At 50.5% G+C, this 27,334-nt stretch overlaps 10 protein-coding genes across 10 annotated transcripts; 5 read left to right on the top strand and 5 right to left on the bottom strand.

Moving 5' to 3' along the window:
* Nucleotides 1-13: 13 nt before the first annotated feature.
* On the bottom strand, nucleotides 14-2,063 carry ASPGLDRAFT_42086 (putative DnaJ domain protein (Mas5)). The gene is made up of 6 exons (XM_022545542.1): nucleotides 1,882-2,063; nucleotides 1,794-1,817; nucleotides 1,683-1,741; nucleotides 1,163-1,628; nucleotides 937-1,114; nucleotides 14-886 (listed from the first exon to the last, which is right to left on the bottom strand). Coding segments are annotated over exons 1-6 (1,287 nt in total). The 5' UTR covers nucleotides 1,883-2,063; the 3' UTR covers nucleotides 14-327.
* A 134-nt stretch (nucleotides 2,064-2,197) lies between these two features.
* On the top strand, nucleotides 2,198-4,272 carry ASPGLDRAFT_31658 (glutamate--tRNA ligase MSE1; the record flags this gene model as incomplete). The annotated part of the gene is made up of 6 exons (XM_022544078.1): nucleotides 2,198-2,458; nucleotides 2,513-2,585; nucleotides 2,637-2,674; nucleotides 2,733-3,404; nucleotides 3,457-3,623; nucleotides 3,678-4,272. 6 exons carry the CDS (start codon nucleotides 2,198-2,200, stop codon nucleotides 4,270-4,272), a joined length of 1,806 nt encoding a protein of 601 aa, XP_022405191.1.
* A 647-nt stretch (nucleotides 4,273-4,919) lies between these two features.
* On the bottom strand, nucleotides 4,920-7,422 carry ASPGLDRAFT_116688 (putative microtubule associated protein (Ase1); the record flags this gene model as incomplete). Its single annotated transcript, XM_022539799.1, has 4 exons — nucleotides 4,920-6,877; nucleotides 6,927-7,141; nucleotides 7,196-7,248; nucleotides 7,306-7,422. 4 exons carry the CDS (start codon nucleotides 7,420-7,422, stop codon nucleotides 4,920-4,922), a joined length of 2,343 nt encoding a protein of 780 aa, XP_022405192.1.
* Nucleotides 7,423-8,084: 662 nt separating this feature from the next.
* ASPGLDRAFT_1499544 (Mov34/MPN/PAD-1 family protein) lies at nucleotides 8,085-9,461 on the top strand (the record flags this gene model as incomplete). Its single annotated transcript, XM_022542088.1, has 2 exons — nucleotides 8,085-8,109; nucleotides 8,186-9,461. The coding sequence occupies 2 exons, from the start codon at nucleotides 8,085-8,087 to the stop codon at nucleotides 9,163-9,165; spliced, it is 1,005 nt and encodes a 334-aa protein (XP_022405193.1). The 3' UTR covers nucleotides 9,166-9,461.
* A 1,168-nt stretch (nucleotides 9,462-10,629) lies between these two features.
* ASPGLDRAFT_117530 (putative cell division control protein Cdc25) lies at nucleotides 10,630-14,205 on the bottom strand (the record flags this gene model as incomplete). Its single annotated transcript, XM_022539878.1, has 2 exons — nucleotides 10,630-11,184; nucleotides 11,239-14,205. 2 exons carry the CDS (start codon nucleotides 14,203-14,205, stop codon nucleotides 10,630-10,632), a joined length of 3,522 nt encoding a protein of 1,173 aa, XP_022405194.1.
* Nucleotides 14,206-17,326: 3,121 nt separating this feature from the next.
* ASPGLDRAFT_117166 (M50 family metallopeptidase) lies at nucleotides 17,327-18,211 on the top strand (the record flags this gene model as incomplete). Its single annotated transcript, XM_022539846.1, has 3 exons — nucleotides 17,327-17,491; nucleotides 17,542-17,904; nucleotides 17,957-18,211. The coding sequence occupies 3 exons, from the start codon at nucleotides 17,327-17,329 to the stop codon at nucleotides 18,209-18,211; spliced, it is 783 nt and encodes a 260-aa protein (XP_022405195.1).
* Nucleotides 18,212-18,243: 32 nt separating this feature from the next.
* On the bottom strand, nucleotides 18,244-20,700 carry ASPGLDRAFT_716425 (acyclic terpene utilization AtuA family protein). The gene is made up of 4 exons (XM_022549562.1): nucleotides 19,581-20,700; nucleotides 19,322-19,525; nucleotides 19,126-19,265; nucleotides 18,244-19,079 (listed from the first exon to the last, which is right to left on the bottom strand). The coding sequence occupies exons 1-4, from the start codon at nucleotides 20,453-20,455 to the stop codon at nucleotides 18,514-18,516; spliced, it is 1,785 nt and encodes a 594-aa protein (XP_022405196.1). The 5' UTR covers nucleotides 20,456-20,700; the 3' UTR covers nucleotides 18,244-18,513.
* Nucleotides 20,701-20,946: 246 nt separating this feature from the next.
* Nucleotides 20,947-22,733, top strand: ASPGLDRAFT_117661 (uncharacterized protein; the record flags this gene model as incomplete). Its single annotated transcript, XM_022539894.1, has 2 exons — nucleotides 20,947-21,894; nucleotides 21,948-22,733. The coding sequence occupies 2 exons, from the start codon at nucleotides 20,947-20,949 to the stop codon at nucleotides 22,731-22,733; spliced, it is 1,734 nt and encodes a 577-aa protein (XP_022405197.1).
* Nucleotides 22,734-23,159: 426 nt separating this feature from the next.
* On the top strand, nucleotides 23,160-23,689 carry ASPGLDRAFT_31665 (uncharacterized protein; the record flags this gene model as incomplete). Its single annotated transcript, XM_022544079.1, has 2 exons — nucleotides 23,160-23,330; nucleotides 23,411-23,689. The coding sequence occupies 2 exons, from the start codon at nucleotides 23,160-23,162 to the stop codon at nucleotides 23,687-23,689; spliced, it is 450 nt and encodes a 149-aa protein (XP_022405198.1).
* Nucleotides 23,328-26,141, bottom strand: ASPGLDRAFT_79037 (uncharacterized protein; the record flags this gene model as incomplete). The annotated part of the gene is made up of 5 exons (XM_022549999.1): nucleotides 23,328-24,277; nucleotides 24,333-25,533; nucleotides 25,584-25,870; nucleotides 25,923-26,050; nucleotides 26,100-26,141. The coding sequence occupies 5 exons, from the start codon at nucleotides 26,139-26,141 to the stop codon at nucleotides 23,815-23,817; spliced, it is 2,121 nt and encodes a 706-aa protein (XP_022405199.1). The 3' UTR covers nucleotides 23,328-23,814.
* Nucleotides 26,142-27,334: the final 1,193 nt, after the last annotated feature.

Consider the following 27,334-nt stretch of genomic DNA (forward strand, 5'->3'; position numbering starts at 1 on the left):
TTGAGGAGGATTAGTTGGAGAGTAGTAGTATTAGAGTTATCTTGTTGTAATGGAGGTGATATCACATGACTTTCCTTCTATAGAGGACAATTCAGGGTATCTATTTAAGAGGATATCTAGACATATACTGGTGTCCACTGTTCTCTATCTGACTTCCCATATAATCCTAATCCTGAAAACATAAAACAATCCCTTTTTTTTCTCATCCAATAACGCATATACTGGCATAAGTGTCATTAAACCCTGAAACAGAAAACTAAAGAAAGGACAAAAACGCCGGTAATGCCAGAGAGGAGTGAAGCTTTTCGAAATGCCATGCCAATGCAATTACTGCGTTGCGCATTGCGCTGTCGTAGGCTCATCATCGTCGTCGTCTTCCCAGGCAGATCCCCCTTGAGGATCATTGCTACCGAACTGTTCCATGTTCCCCTTGGGGTCATAGTCAACATCATCCACCGGGTTAGCCTCAATGTGCGGCCCCGGCTTGGGAAGCATTTCCCGGAGCTTCTCCAACACAGCCGGACTGGGGCTCCACTTGTCGTCTGGGAACTGAACATTGACCACCAGGTACAGATCTCCGCGGGAGTCGCTGCGCTTGATCGGCATACCCTCGCCGGGGACCTTGAGGACCTGGCCGGGCGAGAGAACATTACCCGGGGTCTTGGGGTGACTGATCTCAATACCGCGACCGTCGAGGTGCTTGACCACCACGCGAGAGAAGCCCGTGAGTGCCTCAGCCAAGGTCACGTCGATGGTGGTGGTTAGATCAGCGCCGGCACGTTGGAAGGTCGAGTGTTCGGGTTCGACGATGTGGAAGATGATATCACCAGGTTCTTGATCCGGCTTCTGGTCGGCTTCGCCTTCCAAGATGATTTTGTCTCCCTCTCTGTTTAAAGTCAGTACTGGTCAACCTTTGCTTATACAAGTGTTACTCACCTGGCACCACGAGGGATCCAAATCTCCAACATCTTCTTCTCCTCTGTCGTCTTCTTCCCCTTACACTTCTTGCACTTGTCCTTGGGGCTGAAGTAGCTGCCCACTCCACTGCAAGTGGTACAAGGCACGGATGACTGCGTAAGGAACCCGCCCATTTGCTGCAACACCTCTCTGAAACCTATCCAGTATTAGCAACATTCTTTTGTTCACCAATAAAAAAACATACCGTGTCCATCGCATGTGCCGCACTTCTTCGCCGTCGCTCTCTCCTTCCCACCCTTGCCATGACACAAGCTGCAAAGGACATTCTTCGTGCTCGCAAACCGCACCGTCTTGCCCTTGTACAAGTCCTCCAAGTTCACTTCATACTTCTGTTCCTCATTCGGCGTCCGTCTCGGCTTTTGGCGCTGTCCTCCCGGCATACCTCCCATGCCTCCCATCCCGGGCATACCACCCATTCCGCCCATACCCCCCATACCGAACATCTGCTCAAGGATATCGTCCAAGTCGGGACCGGCTCCCATACCGGGCTCACCGGAGCCATTGAATGCGGACATGCCGTGGGTATCGTAGAGGTGTCGCTTGTCATCATCGTAAAGGATATCATAGGCTTCTTGGACGGACTTGAACTTGATTTCTGCTTCTTCACGCTCGGATTCGGGGACTTTGTCGGGGTGACTGGCGAGAGCGGACTGTTGAGTTTAATCAGATTTGACCTTGTGTGACCTTGTTGTCAATCTTCTTACCTTGCGATAGGCCTTCCGGACGTCTTCCTTGCTTGCGTCGCGGGTGATGCTTAGGATCTCTGCGCAGTCGATTAGCGTCACTGTCAATATCGTTCAGTATGTGGGATTTACCGTAGAGGTCAAATTCTTCAGCCACTAGAAGGTATAAGGTCAGTAGAGCAACAAAAAGTAGGCCCGCGCGAATGGGCAAATCACATACTGGTTAACGCGGGGAAAGCCCAAGCTCAGCAAACTACCACAGTATGAATATCTCTCAAAAACCACGGAATAAACTGAATCCCCCAAGAACAGAGAATCACTGAGAAAAGAAGAAATGTAAAGAAAAAGAGCAAAAAAGCAAACTGGTACAGGGAGGAGTGGTTGTTTCTCGTCGGGCCCCGAGATTTTTATTTTCTTTAATTTTTAGTTTTTCCGCCTTTTTCTGCTGATCCTCCACATTTCTATCGGACATCAACCTTTCCTCCTCCCCTCAATTGAACTTGTATATTACTGTATATTATCTCTCTGAAATCCCCATGAGACGTCCTTCCTCCGGGCTACTCGCGCGCCACTCATGGATCTGTACTGGGTGCAGAGCCAGAGCCAGAGCCAGCTACTCCTCCGCCGCGAATCTCAGCAAATCCAAGAACCTCCCCCAGACGCCCGCCAGGACTCGTTTTGCGCCGTCGCCTACCGGATATCTTCATCTCGGATCTTTGCGGACTGCATTATTTAACTATCTCCTTGCGAAACGGACCGGGGGACAGTTTCTGCTGCGGATTGAGGATACAGATCAGGTATGCGGCCCGGAGCTGCGGAGGGAATTCGGATACTGACGTGCGGTGTTGTAGAAACGGACAATTCCTGATGCGGAACAGCGATTATATGAGGACTTACAGTGGGCTGGGTTGAATTGGGATGAAGGTGGGTTTGCTGCTGGTGCGGAGGAATGAAGCATGCTAATGCGGAGGACAGGCCCGACGGTTGGAGGTCCTTACGGTCCATACAGACAGGTGAGTCTTGATTCAGAGCTTTTTCTGGGCAGTGCTGATATCGTTATGTCATGTTCAGTCCGAACGAACCACTATCTACCGAACACACGCCCACGACCTAGTCTCCAACGGCCATGCCTACCGCTGCTTCTGCTCCTCAGAACGCCTCGACTCCCTCGCCAGACACCGCAACGCAGCCGGTCTCTCCGCAGGATACGACAGACAATGCGCCGACATCCCCACAGCCGAATCCGAGGAGCGAGCATCCAAAAATGAGACACATGTGGTTCGATTGCGGGCAAACGATTACCCCATGTTCAACGACCTAGTCTACGGTAAGACAGGACAGAACCGCCCCAAAAGCAAATTGGATATGATCGAGCGCGTTTGGGATGATCCGATCTTGGTCAAGTCCGACGGACACCCAACGTATCACCTTGCTAACGTGGTGGATGACCATCTTATGGACATTACCCATGTCATCCGCGGCACGGAATGGATGCCCTCCACGCCCATGCACGTCGCCTTGTATAACGCCTTCAACTGGACGCCTCCGAGCTTCGGCCACGTTCCCCTTCTAGTCGACAAGGCGGGACAGAAACTCAGCAAGCGGAATGCCGATATCGACCTGTCATCGTTCAAGGACAAGCAGGGCCTGTTCCCAGAGACACTGGTAAACTTCGCTGCGCTCCTGGGCTGGTCTCATACCCAGAAGTCGGACGTCTTCAACCTTGAAGAATTGGAGCAAATCGTACGTCCCCTCCCCCCACATACAGCTCTATCCGGCAATACTAATTGCTCAGTTCAACCTAAAAATCACCCGCGGCAACACCACCGTCGCCTTCGAAAAGCTCTGGTTCCTCCAAAAAGCACACGCCCAACGAGCTGCCGCAACCAACAGCCCTACCTTCCAAGACATGATAACCCGCCTCTCCAACCTCGTCCAAGAAATTATACCCATCGAACAACTGTACGCCTCTCACACCCCCAAATCCAACCCTAATACTTTACTAACAACAATCAGAAAACCAATCCTCCAATCGCGCCCCATACCCGAGTACATAACCCCGATCCTCCACGCCGACGCAAAATCCTACACCACGGCCTCCGAGTTCCTACAACGCAATGCAACATTCTTCACAACTACTCTCACCAGACAACCCTACGCCCCAACGCCCGCCAACGAAAAAGAACCAATCCCAATGAGCGCTCTACACACCGCTGCCGCAGCGTTATCACTCGTCCCGGACGCTCATTGGATGGTCGACACGCACCGCGCGAATATCTCTTCGTATGATGGGGGTATTGTTGTCTCTACCCCTCCAAACCAAGAGCAGCTGCAACCCGAAGATGCTGAGAAAACGCGCGTTGCAACCGACAAACGCTTTAAGAAAGAACTGTATCATTATCTCCGGTGGGCGCTGTCTGGCGGTGCCCCTGGGCCGGGGATTCCGGAGACGATGGCGATTTTGGGCCGTCAGGAGTCTGTAAAGAGACTGGAGGAGGGTAGAAGGTTGACTATGCAGTTAGCGGAGGGGGAAGAGACGGTTGAGAAGGGTGAGAGTGACGAGGGAAAGGATCAAGACAAGGCGTGGATGGGGTCGCTGGCGCCGAGGTAGGTCGGCATACTACTACTTCGACTGGGTGTATATTTGTACAATAGAATAAATAAGCCATCAACATGCCTTGTGTACTACAATTTAGAGCCTGTTATCATTTATGGGTGGACGAAAGCAAACAAAAAAGAATTCGATAAAGTAAAGTACGCTGCGCTGATATCCAAACAAATAAAAAGCATAACATGCCGTCCCATTCATACAATGGCAAATACTCAAACCAGAAGAGCACCCTGAAAAATGAATGTAAAATAAACAAGCAAAAGACCAACCCAAACATACAAAAGAATAATACAAGAAACCAGGAAAGTCCCTCTATTATCTGTCAGTCTCATACTGTTGCAATGCAACGGCTGAGAGACAGGTAGTTCGCACACGCAGTATTATATGGAGCGCGCGATTCTGTACAATTAGCTGGGGGACAGCATATGATCGCTAATGATTTTTTTTTTGCCCAAGGAAAAAGATAAAAAGAAAAAGAAGCGCTTGCTTTGCAGTCGTCCGGGTTGAAACAGTTGAACCTCAACCATTCGCGTAGCGCGAGGATGTCAACTCCGATTAATAGCAGTCAAGGTCAATCATGAGAATCGTCATTATTGTCGAGTAATCTCGTGGTCGTAAGCTCTATAACTTGGAAGAAAGACGAGCAATCAATAAGGCTCCATATCATCGGTCCACTCATCATCCGCTCGAAGCATATGGCTGTTATAAGCGGCAACGGGTTCATCTGGACTGACACTCCGAATGCCCTTTGCTTTCTTACTGGCCAGCTCTTCAGGGGCGAAGCGCTTCCCATGGGCAGCACGAAGCTTGGCATAGTACACCTCGCTGGCATCCGGTTCAGACTCCGACTCGTCATCATCACCGAAGGTCTCCCAGTTTTCTGAGCCACCAGAGTTTCCAGTGATTACTGTCGATGAATTCGAGACTTGTCTAGGTGCCGGTGGAGGCGGTGCGTGCGAGAGATAAGGGTTTGGTCGAGGGTATCCTTGCAGGGACGAGTTGAGGGACAGTGATGAGTGAGTTGAATGGGTTGATTGAGAGAAGCCAGTCGACCTTTGAGACTGAGAGAGACTGGAGGAGCTGATGAACGAATTCTGGTTGGGGTCGTAGTCGTCAGGACTGACTGGCCGGACAAAGCTGTTCGACAGAGCACTATTACATCGTGGAGGCTCAAACAGACTGCCTCCTTCACCACGGGTTCCAGCAGTAAGTGCCCTCATCCTTGGTGGAGGCATGCGAGTCGACGGGAACTTGCCATTCAACGTGCTCGAGGAATAGTTACCTGGGCCTACACGGCGGTCAGGTGTGTTGTTGCCCTGGGGCATGTTGCTTAGAGGCACACGAGCAGGGATCTTGGAGGGCGACTTGGCGCCAGCGCCTCGCACCGCTCCGATGGTATTGTATTTCGTTTGACCACCTGTCGGTGTCTTCGTAGCCGACCGCGGAGGAGGAGGTCCTCTCATAGAGCTTCCGGGACGGGACATCGGCTGACTCGCCATTGAACTGGCCGGGCGAGACGACGGTTGCGGTCGTGCGCTTGCCCTGGAAGCACTGGGAGGCGGTCCAGAGGGCGTCTTGGAACGTGGTGGTGGTTGCTTCGCAGGGGCTGGCGTAAGTTCGTCGAGATAGCTCTCCCCATGGACAAGGAAGGGTCGTCCGTATTCATCCTCGAACATCTCCAGTTCTTTCCTCAAGTCTGCTTCCACCTTGGGCAGTTCCTTTGCGATCCTCTTGCGCATCTTCTCTTCACGCAACAACTTGCCCGGGTCACGTCTCTCTCCCTTGTTCCCGCGAGCCATCAAGCGGGAGGCATCCTGACTCGAAGCTTGCAATGCACCGCGTTCTTGTAGCAGACCGCGGTGCTTATCGATAAGTTGCAAAACAGAAGCACGCTGTTCCTTCAAAGTCTCCAATCGCGAAATTTCAGCCTCGTGAGCTTCCAAGAGAGCGTCACTGGAAACATCGGAGAAAGCGGGCGTGAAGTCGAGCATTTCTTCTTCTGAGAAGTAGAGACTGTCCCAAAGTTCCTGCAGTCGGCAACGAGCATCCTCAACGAAAAGATGAAGATTCTGACCCTTGAGTTCATTGAGACGGTCCAGTTCTTCTTCGAACTCGTTGATCGTTCTAAGACCGCAGCCGCGGTTTGCATTCAGGAAAGCTTTCCGGTCAGCCTCCTCGACGCCGAAGCGGTCCCAGAGGCTATCCACCGCGGTGCGCAGTTCGTTCAACCTGCGCTCACGATTTTGCTTTTCATCCAAGAGCTTTTCGCGTTTTTCAGTCAGGCTAGATAAATCGGACTCGTGCAGACCCAGCTGTTCAGGGGAGTCGCGATAGAACTTGAGAATATTAGAATCGGTTTGCACCTGGGAAGTTCCGAGCTCAGCCCAGAGCTTAATGATTTCCTCGCAGGTTGTTTGGACAAATTCAAGCCGCCGGTAGTATTCTTCGTAAACGCTCGTAAATTCATTATCCAATGCAGTAACATAAGTCGGGGAAAGGTCGAAACTAGGAGGAACGGAGGATCCGGGTGCCGTTGGAGGGAGTTCGATGGAGACAAACGACGATTCGAGATGGGACGCGTACGATTCGAGGGCCTCGACCAGTTCTGTTTCTATTAGCACTCATTCCCCGGGGCATAGTTCAGAAACACTTACTTTTGACCTGCTCGAAACGCTCTGCATGCAGCTTGCTGATAGCATTATGCTTCTCGCGCAGAGACACCAAACAGCGGTTCAACGGATACGTGACTTGCAACTCATCACGATCCAAATGAAACTGGCCATTGGCCCTTTCATCCGCTAGTGATCGTTCCATTTGTTGCATCGCGGTTATCAGGCTGTATGCCTCTTCTTCCATTTCCGCTTTCTCACTGTCGCAGTTTTAGCAGCACGTTCGGACGTTTCGCGCGTCATAAGTAACTTACTTATCCACAAGGTTGAGATGGTTGTTTAATGTCTCCGACAAAGCATTGAAGAGCTGCACATAATCATGTCAGTGTCCATATTTCGCACGCGACAAGCCGCGACAACCAACCTCTGCCTCGCGCGAGTCCCGCTCATGGCCCGGAACTCCAATGTCGTCAAAAACACCATGCAACTGAGAGACAATATTATTGACCTGAGTGGTCAAGTAACTCGTATCGACGGCCATTTTGCGTTATGACGTCCCAAGATAAGGGGGAGGGGTGTAGAACGAGCGTTGGATGTGTACTTTTAATTTTTTTTTTTTATTTTTTTCGCGATACCCCCGGGGTATCCTTGTTGAAACAAAATAAATCCCAGTCGAAGACTCAAATAATTCGTCTTTTAATTGGTGACAGTCGTCTGGCAGTCTAGCCGCGACAGGGAAGCGAAGGATGAAACCAAAACAGGCCGGGGGATCGATGTCACGGAGCGCGCGCGCAAGAAATCAAAGTTCAAAACACAGTGCAGCGGAGTAATATTCTCACCTGCAGCGGTGTATGTAAGTGAGCCCGGGGACAGCCGGCGCAAATCATGCAAGGAAGAAAAGCGATAGAAAGTGGAATCGAAGTGATAGACAGAGAGGAGGTGAGGCTCTAGAGGGGAAACGAGGGAATAATAACCTGCGCACTTGCCGCTTCCGGGTTGCTGTTTGGGGGGGGACCGATGTCACTGGGGTAACGGATGAGTCAGCAATGTGACCGCTTATTTCTGCCTGATTGTGGTCACCGCCTTGACCTATCTCGATAACGACTTGGATAGCTTCATCCATCATCATTCATTCCATCAAGATACCCAGGACTACTTTAATAGAAGAAAAGAGAGATTCTCTCTCTCTGTCAAATCGCCACTATGGACATAGCACAAAAGTCATGGGGTACGACCACCCGACCCGACACTCTAGCAAACAAAACAGCCCACTTCAAATGACACCGGCTAACCAAGTACAACAGAACTCGAAAATACCATCTCCCTCTTTGACCCCACCCGCGATGCCCTCTACCAATACAATGAAGAAACCCACAAGTCCCTCAATGCCGCCCGCCCCTGGGCCAAAGATCCGCACTACTTCAAACACATCCGCATCTCCGCCGTCGCCCTCCTAAAAATGACCATGCACGCGCGCTCCGGTGGCTCCCTCGAAGTCATGGGCCTGATGCAGGGCTACATCCTGCCCAACACATTCGTGGTGACGGATGCCTTCCGGTTACCGGTTGAGGGGACGGAGACTCGTGTTAACGCGCAGGACGAGGCGAATGAGTATATGGTGGGGTATTTGCAGTCGTGTCGGGATGCGGGGAGGATGGAGAATGCAGTGGGGTGGTATCATAGTCATCCGGGGTATGGGTGTTGGTTGTCGGGTATTGATGTGATGACGCAGGATATGCAGCAGTTGAGTGGGCCATTCGTTGCCGTGGTCATCGATCCAGAACGAACTATTTCGGCGGGCAAGGTTGATATTGGTGCGTTCCGGACGTTTCCTAAGGACTATACGCCGCCGAAGACGGGAGATGAGGATGATGAATATCAGGCTATTCCGTTGAATAAGGTGGAGGATTTTGGCGCGCACGCTGCGCAGTACTATGGGCTTGAAGTGTCGCACTTTAAGAGCACGCTTGATACGGAACTTCTTTCGCTACTGTGGAACAAATACTGGGTCGCTACGCTCAGCCAGAGTCCCCTCTTCACCACCCACGACTACGGAAGTAAGCAGATGATGGATCTGAGTCAGAAGGTCAAGCGGGCTGCCAAGGGGATTGAGAACAGTGGATCGAGAGGCGGGGTTAGTTCGAGCCAGGACCAACAGTTGGATAAGGTGGTGAGGGATGGTCAGCGGATTGTCTCAGAGGAGGTGAAGGGGTTGTTAGCCGCTGAGGTGAAGATGAAGCTCTTCCAAGGGGTTGGGGAGAAGCCGACGAAGACAGAGACTTGATTGAGTCTATTTGGAATGAGATACGACAATGACTACTTTAGCTCAATGACATGAAAATTCTTTTCGCTCACGAATCTGGATTTTAATATTATGATGATATGCTGCTTCTTCACACTACACCTACACTATTCCATAGAGAATGGAGCAATTGCCATAGAATATAGTGATATTCACAACCCTAACCCAACCATACAAACCAAAGTAGAGTATCAAAAGGACCGGGATATAATCAATCATGATAGACCTGATAGACAGACACGGACAATAAAAGAAACGCTAGCAAAGTAGCACATGTCATGACGAGATCATAATCGGAAAAGAAACCCATAAGATCCACAAGAACAGACAAAAGTAAACAAATGACAGAGTTTGTACAAGATAGAAGGAGTGATATGTGCAGGGATATCAAAAGAGGTGTATGTCCACTCCCGCGGAATATCAAACGACGTCCAGATAACAAAAAGAAAAAGAAAAGATAACACAGAAGGATCGGCACAATTCTGAAAGGATGGGGGTATATAAATGACGCCCTTAGGACACATTAGTATGTAGTAATCATCCAACCCAATCATTGGTCACATGAGGCCATTGTGGGCTGCGATGCGACAACATATTCATGTCAAGCATTGACGGCTGTTTTAGCCTCGGGGTAAATAAACAATCAGTTCGGATTTGATTGGAAGAAAAGGAATGTCATGCGTAGAATGGTAGCCCAACTCTGTGGGGAATCATCAATAATAGACGGATGCCGCCTGTCCACTTGCAATCGGTGTCCGGCAGCAGCTAGGACGGCAAGTAACCAGAAGCGGAAACAATTACCGACCTGAATCAAGATCACCGTGGGCCAAATCGAAAATAAACACCACGAGACCAGGGCTGAGCTGAAGAACGTGGAGCGATTGTCATGGCAGCGGATGGATCAGCGACCCGACAAATAGCGCCGGAAATACCGAGCGAATGACCATCTTCAATGCGACAAGTCATTCTCACTTCCCTGCAGGGCCGGGACAATAGTCGCCGATCGCCTCTCCAACTAAGCGCCTAGAATTCTCGCCCATCACCAATCACAGCCGCTAAATTCTTCGGACACACGCGATAGGCTGATCGAGATCAATATTGTCTCGGCTTGCCGTGGGACGTGGCGGTAACCTCGGCGATTCCGTAGCAAATGCAGCGCGTTGACAGGCTGAAGAGAACACGGCATAGCATCCTTAATAAAGCTTTCGTGGGATATAACCGCATTGATCGCTTTACAGGAACCCGGACTCAGACAATAGTCTACGCAAGACAAAGCGCCAAGGGTTAGTCTCTAGTATCCTTTAACGAATCGGAGCTTTATAAACGAGGAATAGAAAATTTCCGTAAAGAGGTGTGGATATCGCTCAGCGAATTAAAACCTCTCAGTATCTTTGAATGAAAAAAGAAAAGAAGGGGGGGAGGGAGCAACAGAAACTAGGGCGTTGATCACCGGCCTGGAAGGGCCATGCTGGCGATGATCAAGCTACCCATGTCTCTACCACCGATAGTAGCGTACCTTGCAATCTTCTCGTCCTCGCGCTCTCGGGGTTCCAGCTCGAGACTCCGATCGTACATATCATGCACATCTCCCGCCGCTTGTAAATTACTAAGAATGTAGTCCTGCAGCTCAGGTACTGGCTGCAACAGATACGGGATGTTTTGGTATTGTTGAATGTCCCGGATAACTTCAGCTGTCTTGGCGCGCTTGTTGAAGTTGATCAGCTCCGAAGGCGTGAGAGATGGAATACCATCCTCAATGAAAGTCAAGTCGGTCAAGTAGACACCGAAGAACGGAATGCAGGGCGGGTTAGCGAGATGCAGTGTCTCACGGTACTCGCCAAAGTTCTTTGTGCTTGCCATGAGTTTGCGCATATGTTCGAGAACAGCCGATGTGCGGCCGCTGACCTGGGACCATGTCCGACCAAGACGATGGATAGGGGCCGTGCCGAGAGCAGAGATAATAGACGTCAACGTAGAGAAGTTGTTGAATTGACGGCATTTCTAGAAATCTGTCAGCAAGCATATACCAATAAGCGGGAAAAAGAAAGCTAGTACATCTGCAACGGTGATGAAGTGCTTGATCACCACCACACGCTTCTTGACATCAGTCTGTGTAAGAATCATCTCTGCCACCCAGTTGGTCAACTGATTCGAATGAAGAATCAGAGACTTGACATTAGCAGCAGGCTCTGCCTCGTTGGTTGCAATTTTCTTCTGCCACGTCTTGTTCAAACACTCAGTCGGCCGAATCTTGGAGTAAAGACGCGACTCAATGATAGTGAGTTGACGAGCAAATTCTGTAGGGTCGATGTCCAGGAACTTCAGCTTCTTCATGTTCTTGGGGATAATCGGAGTCGGGGCAGCGGTGGCCTGTGTCGGGACCAACCGCTTCGCAGTGGTGTCCTGACCACGCAAGCGCTGCTCGATAACCGACATCAGCTGAGGCGAACCGGGGGTCTTGGTCGTGGTAATGGAATCTTTAGTAAAGGCATGGACACGGCGAAGGATATCCATGTTGAAGTCGTCATTCGGTTCCGTCCAGAAATGCTCGAACCAGCTCTTCATGATGTTGACCACACGGAAGCGAATTGGCTTTTGCTTTCTATCGACCCAAAGCTGCATCTCCTCATCGTTCAAACCAAATGGGGGCTGGATATTAAACCTCTGCATCACCATCTCGAAAAGCTCGGAAGCGGACGTAAAGGAGCGGTAGGTGAGAAGGAATGTGTTGTTGAATGATGCGTCCAGCTTGTCATGACGAGTCAGATGCTCGACCAATCCAGCCAGAGTGCCGCACTTAAATGTTGGCACATCGTTCTTGGTGTCGTAGAATACTTCACCCTCGTGGTCTATCTTCAAGAACCAAGGAGTTTCTTCTGGTGCGCTGGCAGGCTCACGAATCGGTTCGCGAGGGATTGCGGCCGGCGGAGCTTGGCCAAAGAATCTCTGGGCCTTGTTCCTATTGCGCCGCACCTTCTCAGAGCCATCTTCGACCGAAAACGCCGGTTGGTGGACATTGGCCTGCGAGTTGGCCCGGCTGCGCATGCTGTTGCCCCTGAAGGGCTCATGCTCGCCACCCAAACGACTCTCGCTGCGGAAGGTCGAAGTCGGCTCGGGAACCTGCTCGAGAAGCAGCGACAGCGAGAATCCAATCTGCGAAACAAAGTTTTCAAGTTGTCTGGAAATGCTCCGGACAGCAGTCAAGCGGTCCTCCAGCGAATCACCGCGCAACTCTGCCCACTCATCACCCAGCGGTGCGGATACAGCTTGGCAGCTCAGAACGAAATCCGCAATCGCATCGTAAACTCTTTGCTTCTGCAAGCTAAAGTCGACCAGTTGCGGATTGCTCTGATAGCTAGAGCCCAAGGGTGCCAAGTTAATCGACTCAACTGCAGATAGCCAGGGACGGAATTGCTCCACAACCTTGATTGCGGCAGCAGCGACTGATTCGCCAATGGATCGCTGCTCTGTGGTAGTCACGACCTTCCTCTGGTTGAGAGACAATCGCTCCTCAAGTCGACGGATGCTGCCAACAAAGGACCGGCGGAGGATGTCAATATGGTCCAAATACGCCGTGTCAAGGGACACGGATGGCTCCACTCGAGCATCACCGCCATCCTGGTCCAAGAAGGAGGTAGGACCGAACTCGCTCACAGAAACTCCGTTGTTCTGCCAGAAACCGCCGGAGCTAGTGCCTATCATAAAACCAGGAACGATGCGATTGATCGAGTCTCCCCGCTGCTGTCGTGCAACGTCCACATAGCCGTAAACACCATGCAGGACACCGTCAGCCTCCTGGAGGCATTTGTTAACGGAGTCTGGGCCAGGCCAATCTGCCGCCGCAATATGCGAAGAGAGGACCAGCTTGGAGAATTTGGACATCATATCCCGGAAGTGAGGATACAAGGCCTTGTTCGTCGAGATGATTGACGGGTTCCCCGAGTGGTTGTCCGTGGTGTCCGATCCTGCGACTAGCAGCATGCGAAGGTGATCCGAGATATCTTCAGCTCGTCTCACGTACTCGGAGCGGTCGCCGTTGATAAGTGCTTGTCTATAGGCGTCAATGGCGTGGCGCATGTTATCAACCAGTAGCGGCCAGGTGAGGTGCGAATACCCGTCGTCTGCGAAGCGCGGTCGAGTGTCGACCGAAATCGAGGGTCGAGGGAACTGGTCCAGACCAGAGAAGTTGTTAGTGGAGGTCGCGATACCATAACCTTTCTGGGGGCTGTTACGACTGGAACCATTGATGGATTTGGCGGCCGACGGAGGATGTAACGAGTCCATGGATGTGGCAGGAGATACACCATCGATGAAAGAACGGCGTCTGCGTGACATGGAGTCATGGGAGGCCAGCAACAAAGACTCTCCCTCTGCCTCGGACGCGGAACCATCATAATCATCCTCGTCACGCTCAAAACCACGCGCCATCATCTCTGGCGGCGGACGGGACTGGTCGGGCACGGAGAAATTCGTGCGGTCGCGCGGGCCAGAGTCGTCGGTCGCCATAGGATTCTCAAATGGCAACTCCATGGTACTGTAGCCAGTGAGAGTGTTGAAGTAGAACAGACGACCATCGGGGGTGGCCTGAGGAATCCAGAAGGCGGCCTCTTCCTGCTCGCTGGAAGCACCACCAACACCCTCAATGGGCAAAATCGGCTGCGAATCGCGCGGGTTCCCGGTTGAGTCGACGTCGTCCTCATCTTGGTCCTCGTCGGCCTCCTCCACGCCCGATTCGGTGGCGCTCATGTCTGCTTCTTCGTGGGTGGGCGGGTTCTCGTCATCCACCTCACTCATCTCGCTTTCGACGGAACAATAATTGCTAGGAAACCAGCCTCGAACCTTGTTATTGATGACACCGTCCCACCAGCCGGTTTCGAGCTGGTTGAGAACCTGGATAATGTCGCCTCGTTGGAAACTAAGACTGGTGAGGTCGTCTGCATCATAATCGTACATAGCTCGCACGAACAGAGGCGGTGGGGGTTCCGGGCTAGGCGAAAAGCCCCGAGCATTTGTGTACTTCATTCTGTCAATGGTGGTTCTCTTTCTTAGAGACTATGGTAGGAGGATTAATCGGGTGGGGGTGTAAACTGCGCGAAAGTGATGAAGAGTCGAAAAATGGTCGCATAAGCAGAATATCAGCCGCGGCAATCAATGCGCAGATCTACCGGGCGTCTGCCATCGGTCTGTGTGTAAGAGTGTGGATGGTGTGGGTGTGTCCGTGTCACGGCGATGGAGAGAGAGAGAGAGAGCGGTTCCTTTGTTGACCGGCAGCTGACCGACTTTCCTCAGCGCTCCTCGTGGATCAACCAGATTGGACGAATTCAGAGAGGCGCTATAGCATTGCTCAAAGGAGAATATCAGCTGAGAGGGCGGATGAAAGGATTCGATAGAAGGGAAGTCAGTTCAGGGTTCGATTTTAGGGGGAGGTCAGTGAGGCTATCGCGAGTTGAAGAGGTGGTGGCACGCTACAGCTAGTGCCAGACCGGGGGGGGATATCGCGTAGGCAAAAAAGTGAAGAATGAAAGAAAGAAAGAAAGAAGGAAAAAAGAAATGAGATTAGAAGAAGAAAAGAAGAATAATGAAGAGAAGGAACGAAAGTCAGAAAGAGTGGTGGTGGTTCTGGTGCTGGTGCTGGTGCTGGTGGAGAGTGAGAGGTGGTCAACGCTGAAGGGGGGAAATAAAACAGGAGGTGGGATGACGGTATCGGTATTACACATGCCACTACAAGTAACTAGGTACACAGGAATAATCGTGTTTAAAAAAAAACGAGAACTGTCTCATATTCCATCAATAATTACCTTCACTTCTAATAAGCCCTGCTTCAGTAATTATCATTCTCCCCTCTCTGCGCGCCTAATACCGTATTAACAATACATCATTACCAACATTCAACCCGCACGAGTGGTTTCTTCTTATTAGCCTCACTGTGATTTGATCTCGCCTCGATGGAATCCAATTGAAACCCACCGGATGCGCTTCCCCGAGCACTAATTCTCTACTGGGACCGCGTCAATAATTTCTGGGAAACTTTCTCTATAGGGCTTTTATATGAGTCGATACAGAATAGGGGTGTGTAATACTGGTCCATGGCCCGTCCGCTGACGGAGCATCCCGCACGGCCTGTGATTGGGCAGCTTGGTACGGAACGGTAATACGTCGAATATTACCAGTTGACCATAATAAACATCCTATTTGGTCAGAGGGGACAAAGTGCTCTATTACTGTCCGGAATAGAGTGTCTACGAGTATTCTGTACGTTTTACTCTGTACGTGGAATACGACTGCAATGGCTATCTATCACATCTCCATTAGATCTATCCAAGTACTTGTGCATGTATCCGGCCTTGACTTGACACAAGTACATATGCGCATGCATGTACTCGATGAATCTGCCGGAAAAAACACGCCAGACCAAATCGTCGGGATCAATTCGAACATATGATCACCCGCCGTTGATTCTGCCGTTACTGTTACGCCAACTAGCCAAACTATCGAAGATCAAAACCGCCAATGGGACCGAGTGCTTGTTCGTAGATCATTCAGGGGACGCTGTTGACTCACCCAGTCCAGTACCTGCTCCGATACACTCTGCACTAAAGTACACAGAGTATACACTCACTCGGGTCAATCCTCCTTTTCCTGCCTTGGTGCTGTCGTCATATCGGAAACGGGCATTCCCCTCTTTAGAGTTCTTGCATGTACGTCTTTGTCGTACGAGTACTGCGTACATACGTCGGAGCTATCAATTCGCATCATTTGCATCACGCATCACAGACCACATCCACATCATAGACATCGAGCACTGTCCAATCCGGGGCCGTGGACGAGTCAGAACTGCTCCATTCGTTCTTTTGTCTGCAGTCTGGACTCTGTCGGAAATGCACATGTCCCTGCTTGTGTTTCAACGTCCGCCCCGTTTCCGGTTTCTCACGCGCGCGCTTGCGTACTGAATAGCTTGGCTCCATTCTGACATCATGTCTTATGATAGCCCTACTCAGGCGTATCCGATGGGCATTGCGTTGATGCCGAATGACGGCGATATTTCGGCTGGTGTCCTAATGTCCCGGAGTTGAGCCCATATTTTGGATGTCCTCTTTTACTCATTATTCAGAGTCTTTGATCCCACTTTTCATCATTTATGTCGTGTTACTTTGATTATTTCTCTGTCATCTTTGATCCTTTGTTAGACCGTTATGGCTGTTTTGGGTAACGCGAATAACTTTAATGGTTTTCAATAGACAGTGCATACGATAGTTTTACACTGCAGGTTGTCTTTGTGGTCTGGTAACACCAATCCTACAACGAAAGAGATATTGCATCACAAGGAACAGCAGGACGCCATAATTTGCTTACTTGACAGAATGTCAGTCTGCTGTTTCTGGATCATCGCGGAATTCAATGAATCATTGTAAGCGCCAGGCATATGTCTGGACCGGTCTAGCCCTATTTGAGCCTGTTATTGCAAGACTGTGCTAATTGATCAAATGCGATCGCGTCTGGTTCAGAATATAACTATCTCAGCGACCTGAGCATCATCACGAGTTGATGGTGTCTCTCGTTTTGGTATGTACTTGATTGTGTGTGACCCGGGAAAGTATATATCTTACCTTGCATATTTCGATCTCCTGGTGGCTCCAAAAAAGCTACCATACAATGTCAGTAAATACATTCTATAGCGAAACTATTCTCTTCTCTTCCAAGGGACCAAGGTTACTATTTAAAGCAAAAACACTCGGTACCTTCAATAAGCTATAGAGACCCTTGGAACCGCTGAACTCAACCAGAGTACGGCACATATACCCCTGGATATCATAGGAAAAGATACCTTCTCAACTCAACACGTCCAAATAACCTTCCAACCCCTGGCAATACCCACAAAATTCTTTTACACTGACAGAAGCATCTCATCTTATCAAGATAAAACCACGTGATTCTCCACCACAACGCCTAACACCTAATTATAGTCCCACCAGCCACCGCACTAGCCCCAATCAGGCATGTTTATTGAGGCGCAGTGGAGCGGCATGCGAAACGGCCGCGTAGCCCAACCACTGCCTGCCATAAATAGGTAAAACTTCAGCCCTACCATTTTATTTTGTTTTATTTCTTTCTTCAAGTTTCTGACAAACGCAAGAAATTCAATATGGCTCCTTTATCGGAAACAGTGCTGGCAAGCCACTTGCTTAAGCGCGATCTCACTGTCAACCATACTCAGGCCGTCACTCTAGGGGTGATGGCTGCCTATGTCGTCGCAATCGCACTGCTTTGGAACTTGCCATATGTGCGCTGGTCTTTGTGGCCTTTTAAGGTGTGTTTTCTTACCCCTCCCTCTAGCTATGCAAAATGCTAATAAAATAGATGCTGGTCATCGCATTTCACGAATTCGGCCACGCTATAACCGCCTGCTGCACCGGCGGCCGAGTCAAGTCCATCTCCCTCGATCCCCACGAAGGCGGAGTCACCCACATGCAAGGTGGAATGTCTGCAGTCACATTACCTGCCGGATACCTTGGTTCTTCGATTATCGGTGCGCTGTTGATTTTTGCCGGTTTCGATATTGTCGCAAGCAAGGTCGCTAGTATCGTCTTGGGTGTTTGCTTTCTGCTCACGCTCTGGTGGGCGCGGAGGGATTGGTTGACTATCGTGACTGTTCTGCTTGCGGTTGGGCTGTTGGTGGCTTGTTGGTTTATTGCGCATGGAGAGGCGTTGAGATGGGTGGTGGTAAGCACTCCCCCCCCTGGCTAGCGAAGAGTGGGTAACTAATGAACTGCAGCTCTTCATCGGCGTCATGTCAGCACTCTACAGCGTCTGGGATATCTGCGACGATCTCATCATTCGCAAAGTGAATACGTCGGATGCCAGCGTCTTCGCTGAGAGATATGGTGGCTCGTCTCGGTGCTGGGGTATCATCTGGTCGTTCATTTCCCTGGCTTTCATGGCTGTGGGTATTATTGCTGGCATAGCTGCATTCCCGCAGTCTTTCAGTGAGCAGCAGGCTGCTTCACAGAAGTTTATTCCTACGCGGTGATTATGCTAGATGCTTGTTTGAAAACGATTTCACGAAAAGTTTATAGTTATGGATCATGTTTCGTCTCAATTCTGATACCAGTTCTGTTTACTGTAATGTATTCATCCAAAGTGTGACTCGATGAGAGTATCTGTATACATTTATCGAGGACTTTTGTAGAGCGCAACAACTGTCGTGTGATGGTGTTTGATCTTGGCGGGATACCCTTATCTCTCTCAACACCCTCGTCAATCCAATTGAAGTAATTGGAATTATGACCATACAATGAAACGACAGAAACTAACGTGAAAGCAGATAAACAACTACACCAACTCAACCGGCACACCAACCACCTTATCCCTAACATAATCCACAAACCCCTTCCCAAACCCATCCAACCGACTCGAACTACTAACCCCCCTCCCCAAAATTCCATATATCACAAAATGCACCGCCCTTATCCCCTCAAATTCAACCCTCTCAATAAAAAACCCCTCCTCCCAGTCCTCTCCAATAAGCTCTCGCATCCGCTCCCTCGTCATAAATGACTGCAACCACGGCCAGTGAGAAGGGTTCTTGGGGAAGAACCCGACGTTCAAGTTTCCGCCTTTGTCGCCGGAGCGGCCGAGGACGATGTCGCCTAGGCGGAGGGGTTTGGTTGGGCCGTTGAAGACTTGTGGGGTTTCCGGGTCGTAATTGTCACGGATGGTGGGGGGAGAGGAGTATTGGGAGGGATGGCCGGTGGGATAGGATCGGATGGTGTTGATGTCGGGTTCGTGGCTGGTAAGGTTGATTGTCTCGTGAATTGAGGATTGGTTGACGAGGGCTGGGTAATAAGCCAGGAATGGCCGTGGGATGGCGGTGCGGAAGTCCATGGATGAGTGGAAGCCTGTTGGTCAGTTATGTCCGTGCATTGAGGGGTTGGGAGGGCATACCGGAGAAGTGCTTCAGGGAGATGTCTCTCATGACCTTCGATACTGCCAGCACAGAGGTCTCAGAGCGAGAGGTGATGAATATCCGAAGATAGGTGGTGCTCGCGGCTTGGGATGCTGGGTTTTGTGCTGGGACACCGATCCTAATACAGTCTCAGTGGTTGAGGACTATGATAATTGGGGCAGAACGCGAGGTTACTTTTGGAATTCCAGTGTCTCGAGGTTGTTCTTCACGTTATCCGGAAGAAAATGGCGGATCTGCTTCTCGAGAAGATCCCATTTCTTCGTCGTTGCATATCCTGTTGCGTTGAGCAGGAGCTGGGCTTCATATCCTCCGTGGTAGAAGACTGCGAGCTTCGTGGTTGGGGGTGGTAGTGATCCTCGAATGCCGGATACATGCACCCTACTTTCTGTTAGCACCGGAACGAACAAGAGAAAAAAAAAAAAGCATCACCTACCTATCTTTTCCCGCATCCTCGACGACAATGTCACCAATATAGGCGCTTACATCACTGTTGAGGTACGTATTCCCCTGCAGCTCATACAAAAACTGACATCGAACCGTATCAACGTTAACCATACCCTGCGTATTCGGGTGCTTAGTGACAACACAAGTCCCGTCCGCAGCAATCTCGACAATAGGAAAACCCGGCGCAACAAGATTATCCAACGGATAACTGTCAAACCCCGCGAAGTTGCCTCCAGTCACATACGCGGAGCATTCAATCAAATGCCCGGCAATAAGCGATCCCGCAAGCCGGTCATAGTCTGTTTCGGACCAGTTATGCCAGAACCAAGCGGCGGCAATCACCGGGCTAGCATCGGCTACACGGCCGCAAATGACAATATCAGCCCCGCGGCGCAAACCATCCACGATACCACGAGCACCTAGGTATGCGTGTGCGGAAACCATGGGGACTGGTTTCGAATCAGGGTTGTTTAGAAAGGCATAGGTGAGTTCAGATGGTACTGCAGAATGGTTGCTGGAATCCAGATGCTGGAGTTCTTCTTTGGTGGAAGGCATATTGGGTCCGACAAGAGGGTAAAGGTCATCGCCGGATAAGTATGCGACACGAAGGCTAAGGCACTTATCGTTGATGAGAGTCTGTGTTTTCAACGCAAGAGCCTTCGGATCAAGAGCACCGCCATTGATCACGACTCGGATAGGCTTTCGTGCAATGACTTCGATCGTTTGCTGGAGGCCCTCCCAGGCGGTTTCTTCGTACCCGGGATGTTTTCCATCCCTCCATGCCTGGGCGTTATTTGCCAAATTGACCTCTGCACATAGTATTAGTCCCAGAAGCGCATATATACAAGTTCCGCGAATGCGCATATTTACCTGCGAGATAATCACCGGTGATAAAATCAACGTCTCCCAATGTCGCCTGCTGGTACATTTCTTCCGCTGGATCGCCTATACTTGCTTAGCATTCGAAAAGCAATCGGAAACGGACAATATGTTCGCTTACCATGATAACCAGAGCAGTTGGCGACCCTTACTGGGCGCGTGTTAGTGCTAGACTGCGACATGTTGTGTCGTCCGATTTGGGTTATTGATTGTGTAGTGGTTCTATGCAGACTAATTGATCTAAGGACCCTTCGGCTACTTATATCAGGGACCGAGGTCTTTGCTCCACACAGAAAGGTCGGCATGAGTGAGAGGATACGTTCCCCACGGACCGCGGAACACAAACTCCATGGGGCCGTGGAAATGCGTTCTCCGAATCATGTATACCTACAACTTTGCCCGTCTATAAGAGAGATTACAACTCATTGACTTAATCAATTTCATCAGTTTCAACCGACTGTCTTCTGTACATCAATATGCGCCGAGAAATCCACGAAACCGTCCCCGGAGACGAGATCTACGGCCCCGGAACCTTCATCGACAAGAACCCCCTACCTGTCCCTGAAGACGCTCGCCGGGTATTCGAACTCCTCGCCTTGCGAACCCCCGGCTTTACCAAGGACAAGGCAGCATGGGACACTGTTCAGTTTGAAGGTCGTCCGGATCCTATGATCCCAGGACCGATCAAAGCACCCGTTGTGGCGGCTGCCCTGCACGGTATGGCCGGTCTGGTGGCGAATGAAATCCTCGAGCTTCGCAATGGGAAACATGTTACGGAAAATAATGTGAAAGTCGATACGGATCATGCGGGGATCTGGCTCGGGTCTGTGTTCACAACGTACATTAACGGGTCCGACCTCATGGCCCTGGGGGGATCGAAGAAGATGGACAGTTTATTTGAGCGGGACTTCAATCATGGTTTTAGCAAGGGTATTTCGAGCCGGGCGACGGCGATCTACCAGACCAAAGATCCCCGCGTCTGGTACCAGTTACACGGGTCATTGGATGCAAATACGGCCCTTCGAACGATGGGTATCAACCCTGACGTCACCTTCGACTCACCCCAGGGGTACTACGACTACATCCAAGACCATATTCGCCAATGGAGCCCTGATGAGCTCGAGATGCATAATGTACGACACGGCCTGTGCGGAAGCATCTGCTACTCGCCGGAAGGATGGAGGAAAACCGAGTTTGGGAAGAGGCTGGCAGAGCATCCGTTGGTGAATGTTTCTCAGGAGACATATGCAAACCCTACGCCGCCTGTGCCGTTGCCGTTGCCCAGTGGTGATCGGAGACCGCTAGCGGGTGTTAAGGTGCTAGAGATGGTGCGCATCATCGCGGGTCCGCAGTGTGGGTGCATGCTTGCGTCTTACGGAGCGGATGTGATCAGAGTGAACAGTAGCAGACTTGCAGATCTCAACGTATGCCCCTCTCTCATTCCCTTTACCTCTTTAGTAGCTAATTTTGTCAATAGGTACTTCAACTCACCCTCAACGCCGGAAAACGCACCATAGATCTCGATATCACCAACCCCTCCGACCTAACCCGTCTTCTTGACCTCGTCTCCGAAGCCGACATCTTCCTCCAAGGCTTCCGCCCCGGCACCCTCGACCGCAAAGGCCTAGGCCTCAAAAACATGCTCGAAATCGCCGCAAAACGCAACGAGGGCATAATTTACATCGACGAGAACTGCTACGGTTCCAATGGCCCCTTCCATGAACGTCCTGGATGGCAGCAAATTGGTGATGCTGCGTCGGGTACTTCGTATGTTATGGGGAGATCGCAGGGGTATGAGGAGGGGAAGAGTGTGTTGCCGCCGCTGCCGATTTCTGATATGGTTACTGGACTGGTAGGTGCGTTGGCGGGGATGATTGCATTGAGGGAGCGTGCGGTTAAGGGCGGGTCGTATAGTGTTACCAGCTCGTTGGTTGCTGCTGATGCGATTGCGTTGGAGAAGGAAGTTGGATTGTATCCTCCTGAGGTTGTGCAAGAGACTACTGAGCGATGCGGGTTTAAGGAGATCACGCCGGATCAGTATGTCTCAGAGGTTTTGGTTAATGTGGTTCTGGGATGGAAGAAGGGACTTCCGGGGTATTTGGATGAGTATTCATCGTTGATGACGACATTTGAGGAGGGTCCTTGGGGAAAGCAGACATTGCTCAAACCTGTTGTGAGACTTGGGGATGAGGAGGCCACGCCGAAGTGGACGAGTCCTCCTGTGCCGCATTGCTATCATGATCGAGGTATCAGTTGGTTATAAATCGGTAACTGCTTAACATTGAGATCCTAAATCAACTGCAGATACCCGATTAAACGCTACCTGACTTTTTACCCCTTTGAGAAGTAGGTGTGCATCTGAGCAATCACAGATCGATCATGATTATGATCGACACGAAGCTGAAGAAATCGGATCCACAGATCTGGTTCGGAGGAGTTCGGGCATATCCAAACCCTAGATCTGGACCATTACCCACCAGTAAGAGTACACTAGTGCTGCAGGAATCCAATATATCATGAATAGCGGTAAACATTCCAAGCTCCCGGAAAGACTGATGCGATAGCATAGACAACTATAAGGGAGCAGGAATCTTTCCCAATCTTAAATCACTACTACATACCACTCACCGTTCATTCCACCTCCTATCTTATCGCAGAATTCTGCTCCATATATACCCTTCAATTCAACATGTCTCCCTCCCTCGTCCCCCGCCTCCTAACCGGCCTAGCCATGACCACCCTCGCCGCCGCCGCAGTCACCTGTCCCGAAGAAGAAATCGTCGCTACCCAATGCGCGCCCCCCTCCCCCCCAAAGACTGTCTCTACCCGAACCCCAATGACTGCAGCAGTTTCATCGCCTGTGATGTAAACGCCGACGGCAAGACCGGTCGACCTACCGTGCTCGACTGTCCGTCTGGCTTGGAATGAAATGAAAACCAGAAGGAGTGTGACTGGCCAGCGGATTCAACATGTGGTGATGTCGTGCAGGAGACTCTGGATACTGCGAAGGAGGCGTTGCCGCCGGCAGATGGGGAGGTAGATTCTTTATTTTATTGTGATGGGGCGAAGGAGGAGCAGGGCTGCGAGTCTGAGGTTGAGTGCATTTCTGCGAATCCGAAGGAGGAGGGGTCGTATGTTCAGTGTACTAGTGGGACTGCGTATGTTGTGAAGTGTGAGAGTGGGTTGTCGTACAGTGATGCGATTAAGGCTTGTGTATGATTCTGGAGAGGAGGGGGTTCCCATGAGACATGAGAAATGAGGAGCTCTTATTCATGTCAGGTTGCTATATTGGCATACATATACAGTCATTCAGGAGTAAATAATATCCATTCTTCGTCCGCATGCTATCCATTCAAATCCTGCCAGTTCCAGAACGGGGACATTGACCATTGCCAATTCACAGCTAAATCATCCAGAACCCCAAAATCTCCGTTTACAATTGCTTCATTCGCGAAGTTGCTCGCAGGGTCGTCACTTGTAAAGCCCGTTGTAGAAGCTGTGGTGTTCATATGATTGCTTATACCCTTGCCCTTATCCCTCCCGTTATATTCATCTGCAACAGATGTCTCTTGGGAATGACCAGTTTGGCCCCGAATGAGAGCCCGCGCAGCAGCACTTTGTAAATCAGAGCACACACCCAGGATATACTCAACGTAAGTACCTGGCTCCCGGGACGAGACATCAGACAGAAAGTGGACCGTCTCACGAATCGCGGAGAGATCCGTTTGGGAATGTTGGTGATTCCGGTATACCATTATGTGCAGAGCTAGTGCCACTGAAGCTGTTGCGGGGAAGTAAAGCACGTTCCTGTTAACACATTAGCTGGGGTCACTGGTTACTATAGGGGCTATTAACGACTTACCACTCATATGTAGATCCTAGCAAGCGAATATACTTCAGTAACTCGACAGCAGATCGTGCTGATTCAAGTGACTGTACAATAGTCGAATCGATCCCTTTTCCAGCGCTTTGGCTTGTGGATATGTCAGTCTGGCCCCTGAGCATGCACACCTGGTGAAGGTTTGCGTAGCAGAAATGGTATGCAAAGTGTAATCGTAGGAGATGCTGTAGGAAGTAGTCGGGTGCGATGGCAAATGCGCGCTGGGGCTGGAGGGTAAGAGGAATCATGTCCCTCCATTCTTGAAGGGCTTCTTCACAGGCTTTGACTTCGCCTGCCATGTTCACTCGAGGTTGTCGATGCACAGCAACCGTGTAAAGACTCGTATAGAGACGCCGTTGGATCAAAGCAAACTGCGCAAGTAGACGGAAGAAATTGATCTCAATCCCCTCAAGACGGATCACACCCTTCCCATCATGAGGGTCCTCAGCCGGCAAAGGTGCGTCATAATCCCCCAAGTCCTGAATCGGCGGACGACCAACTCGAAGAGAGATATCTGCATCTAAGATGAATGCAATCCAGTATATTCTGCGCTGTTCCTCGATCCGCGATGGTGCCAATCGAAGTATATTATTCCTGTGTAGCCCAATAGAATGCGACATGCGCATTGCGGCAGCCGCAAGCATAAAGAGTGCTTGCGGGTTTGGCGTGCCTTGGAAAAACAGAGCCAATCCTAGTATCCCCTGGACAGCTAGGAGGTCTGTATTGCGCATGAACAGCTCGACCACGGCATTCATTGCGTTGCGGACGTGTTCGAAGCATAATTGCCAGTTGTCGCTTGCGTCTGAAGATGCGTGGGCTCTTTCTCTGTACGAAAAGGCCAGGACAATGTTGAGTGACATCCACCATGAAGGACTATCGTCGGGGTTCCAGGAAAACTGTCTCTCGAGTAGGCTCTTGAAGGATGGTTCGTCGAATAGTGGGATGGCTTGGTTGAAGGTTGCGAAAAATTCCTCTACCAGCTGCACTGTTGTTTGCTTGGATGGTAAAGACTGGAAGACGCGTTGGTCGAAACCATCTTGTAATGTACGAGGGATCCAGCTTGTCAGCTGCCATCGTGTAGCATTCTGTTGTGTTGCTGTGTGCCATGCCGCTGTCCAACTCTTGTTTTCCTGTTCGCCATCTTCAAGAGTGGAAGAAGGTGCGCAGAATCCGGAAGATGCTCCTACACTGTGTCAGCTTCATCAGAATTTCTAAGATCCTGGAGTAACCAACCGAAAAATCGTATTTTGCCATCGTTTGATTCAACAACACTAGAGACTTGATCACTTCCGTCGCCATCAGGGCTACTAGAGCCACCTTTCTCCGGAATCTGGCCAAGTCCCCCGCAGGTATTTCCCGTAGCATCATTACTATTACCATCCGTGACGGTCGCAGCGGTATTTATTGATGCCAGCTCCTGAGCATCCGCATTCTGTTGAGCTTCATGTCCCAAGCGGCCCTGTTGCTGCAATTGCTGCTCCAAGCTTTTGACCCGGCGCTCTAGTTCTTCGATATACGCTCTGCAAACAAGTGTTAGCTCTGACACCTTGAAAAATGAATGGCAAGACATACGGGCCCGAGCGATTTGGCTGTCTCACGGCATCCTGAAAAGTGCAAGATAGATTGAATGTATTACATGACGAACAAATAGGCCGTTTCCCATCGCATTTCACTTTCTTTCGCCGGCATGTATTGCATGCCTAATTATCAGGTTAAAAGAATCAAGCACCGGCGGATGACAACACCCACCTTGGCCCGGCGGAGATTTCTGTTATCGAACTGTGTCCCCATGGCTCTCGTAGAGTGTTAGTGCTTTGCAATTGGTGGTATGTGGTCACATTTTGACAATCGGTCGGTTCGGCTCGGGGAGGAAAGAAACTGTGGATCCGCGATTCCGAAAATGGAAAATAGTCAGTTCTTCATTTCATCTCATTAATCCATGGTTTACAAAAGATGCTCCCCGATTGTTCCCTCTAGGTCTTCACAGCACCAGGAATTGGCCGGCTACAAAACTTCTTCGAATCAGGATTAACCCCCGAGCGGCGGTTCAAGCACCAATTGATACGCATACAACTGGCGCGACGGACGCGCCGGACGACGCTCAAAAGCCGGTATAAACCTTCCCTTTGTCAGACGCACCGAGTAAGTCGTAGGCGGACGCTCGTCAATCTGTCCCATCAGGATGTTTTCGTCGGTCGGTCCTCGAGCTTCCTAGAAGCAGGTTTACAACAAGCCAGTCGTGACACCTTTGCACTTTCATGCCCCCGAGTTGGTTAAGAAAAGCCGCTGGGATGCTAGCATTGATATCTGAGCCTTGGGTTGCTTGGTAAACTGACTTCTGAAACTCAGCATTTCCCGTCTAACATCACGCAACTATATTTCATCTTGCAACAAACGGACCGTTGCTCCCCATATGCCCTTGGCGCCTTTCGGGGAAACAGGTCAACGAGGAACATTTCATGTACATTGATGAAACTCTCAACAATCCTCCGGCGCACGAGAAATTTGCGGAACATCTGCTTATAACTTCGGTTCTCAGGATATTCAGCGTCTTATATCGTTCCCTTTCGTCGACGCTGGAGCAGGATAATAAGAAGCGGGCACCAACGTCCAAGTTACTTGGTCACCCGTTTCTGGTGATGGAGACTCGAGGCAAATTAGCGTCCTCCGTTCTCGGTGAAGACGACCAGAGAGCCGTATGAGCATCACCCGCCCTCGGTACGGAATGCCCTCTTGACTCGGTGGTACTTGGTTCTTAAGCATGGGGCGGAGGTAAGCAAAGCTAAACATCATGAGATCTAGTTATTTCCGTTATGCGAAGGATATTACTAGGAAACTGTATCTAGCTGTGATATCTCTTGGATGTACATCCAAATGTCAAGGTACTGCAGCGTCAAAATCCAATCTTATAAGTTGTCGACCGCTTTAAATAATAATACTTGAACTCCTTGGATACACCGTCCGTTTGTCCAATTCACGGCTCG

This window comes from Aspergillus glaucus (genome assembly GCF_001890805.1).
Source record: "Aspergillus glaucus CBS 516.65 unplaced genomic scaffold ASPGLscaffold_2, whole genome shotgun sequence".
Lineage (NCBI taxonomy): Eukaryota > Fungi > Ascomycota > Eurotiomycetes > Eurotiales > Aspergillaceae > Aspergillus > Aspergillus glaucus.

Coding starts and splice junctions, on each gene's coding strand:
- ASPGLDRAFT_42086 (XM_022545542.1), bottom strand. Junction 1,742..1,793: donor TGAAGAATTTGACCTCTACG/GTAAATCCCACA, acceptor TCGACTGCGCAG/AGATCCTAAGCATCACCCGC. Junction 887..936: donor TGGATCCCTCGTGGTGCCAG/GTGAGTAACACT, acceptor GACTTTAAACAG/AGAGGGAGACAAAATCATCT.
- ASPGLDRAFT_716425 (XM_022549562.1), bottom strand. CDS start 20,455: ATGCGCATTCGCGGAACTTGTATATATGCGCTTCTGGGACTAATACTA. Junction 19,266..19,321: donor GAGACACTGGAATTCCAAAA/GTAACCTCGCGT, acceptor AGACTGTATTAG/GATCGGTGTCCCAGCACAAA. Junction 19,080..19,125: donor CTCCCTGAAGCACTTCTCCG/GTATGCCCTCCC, acceptor ACTGACCAACAG/GCTTCCACTCATCCATGGAC.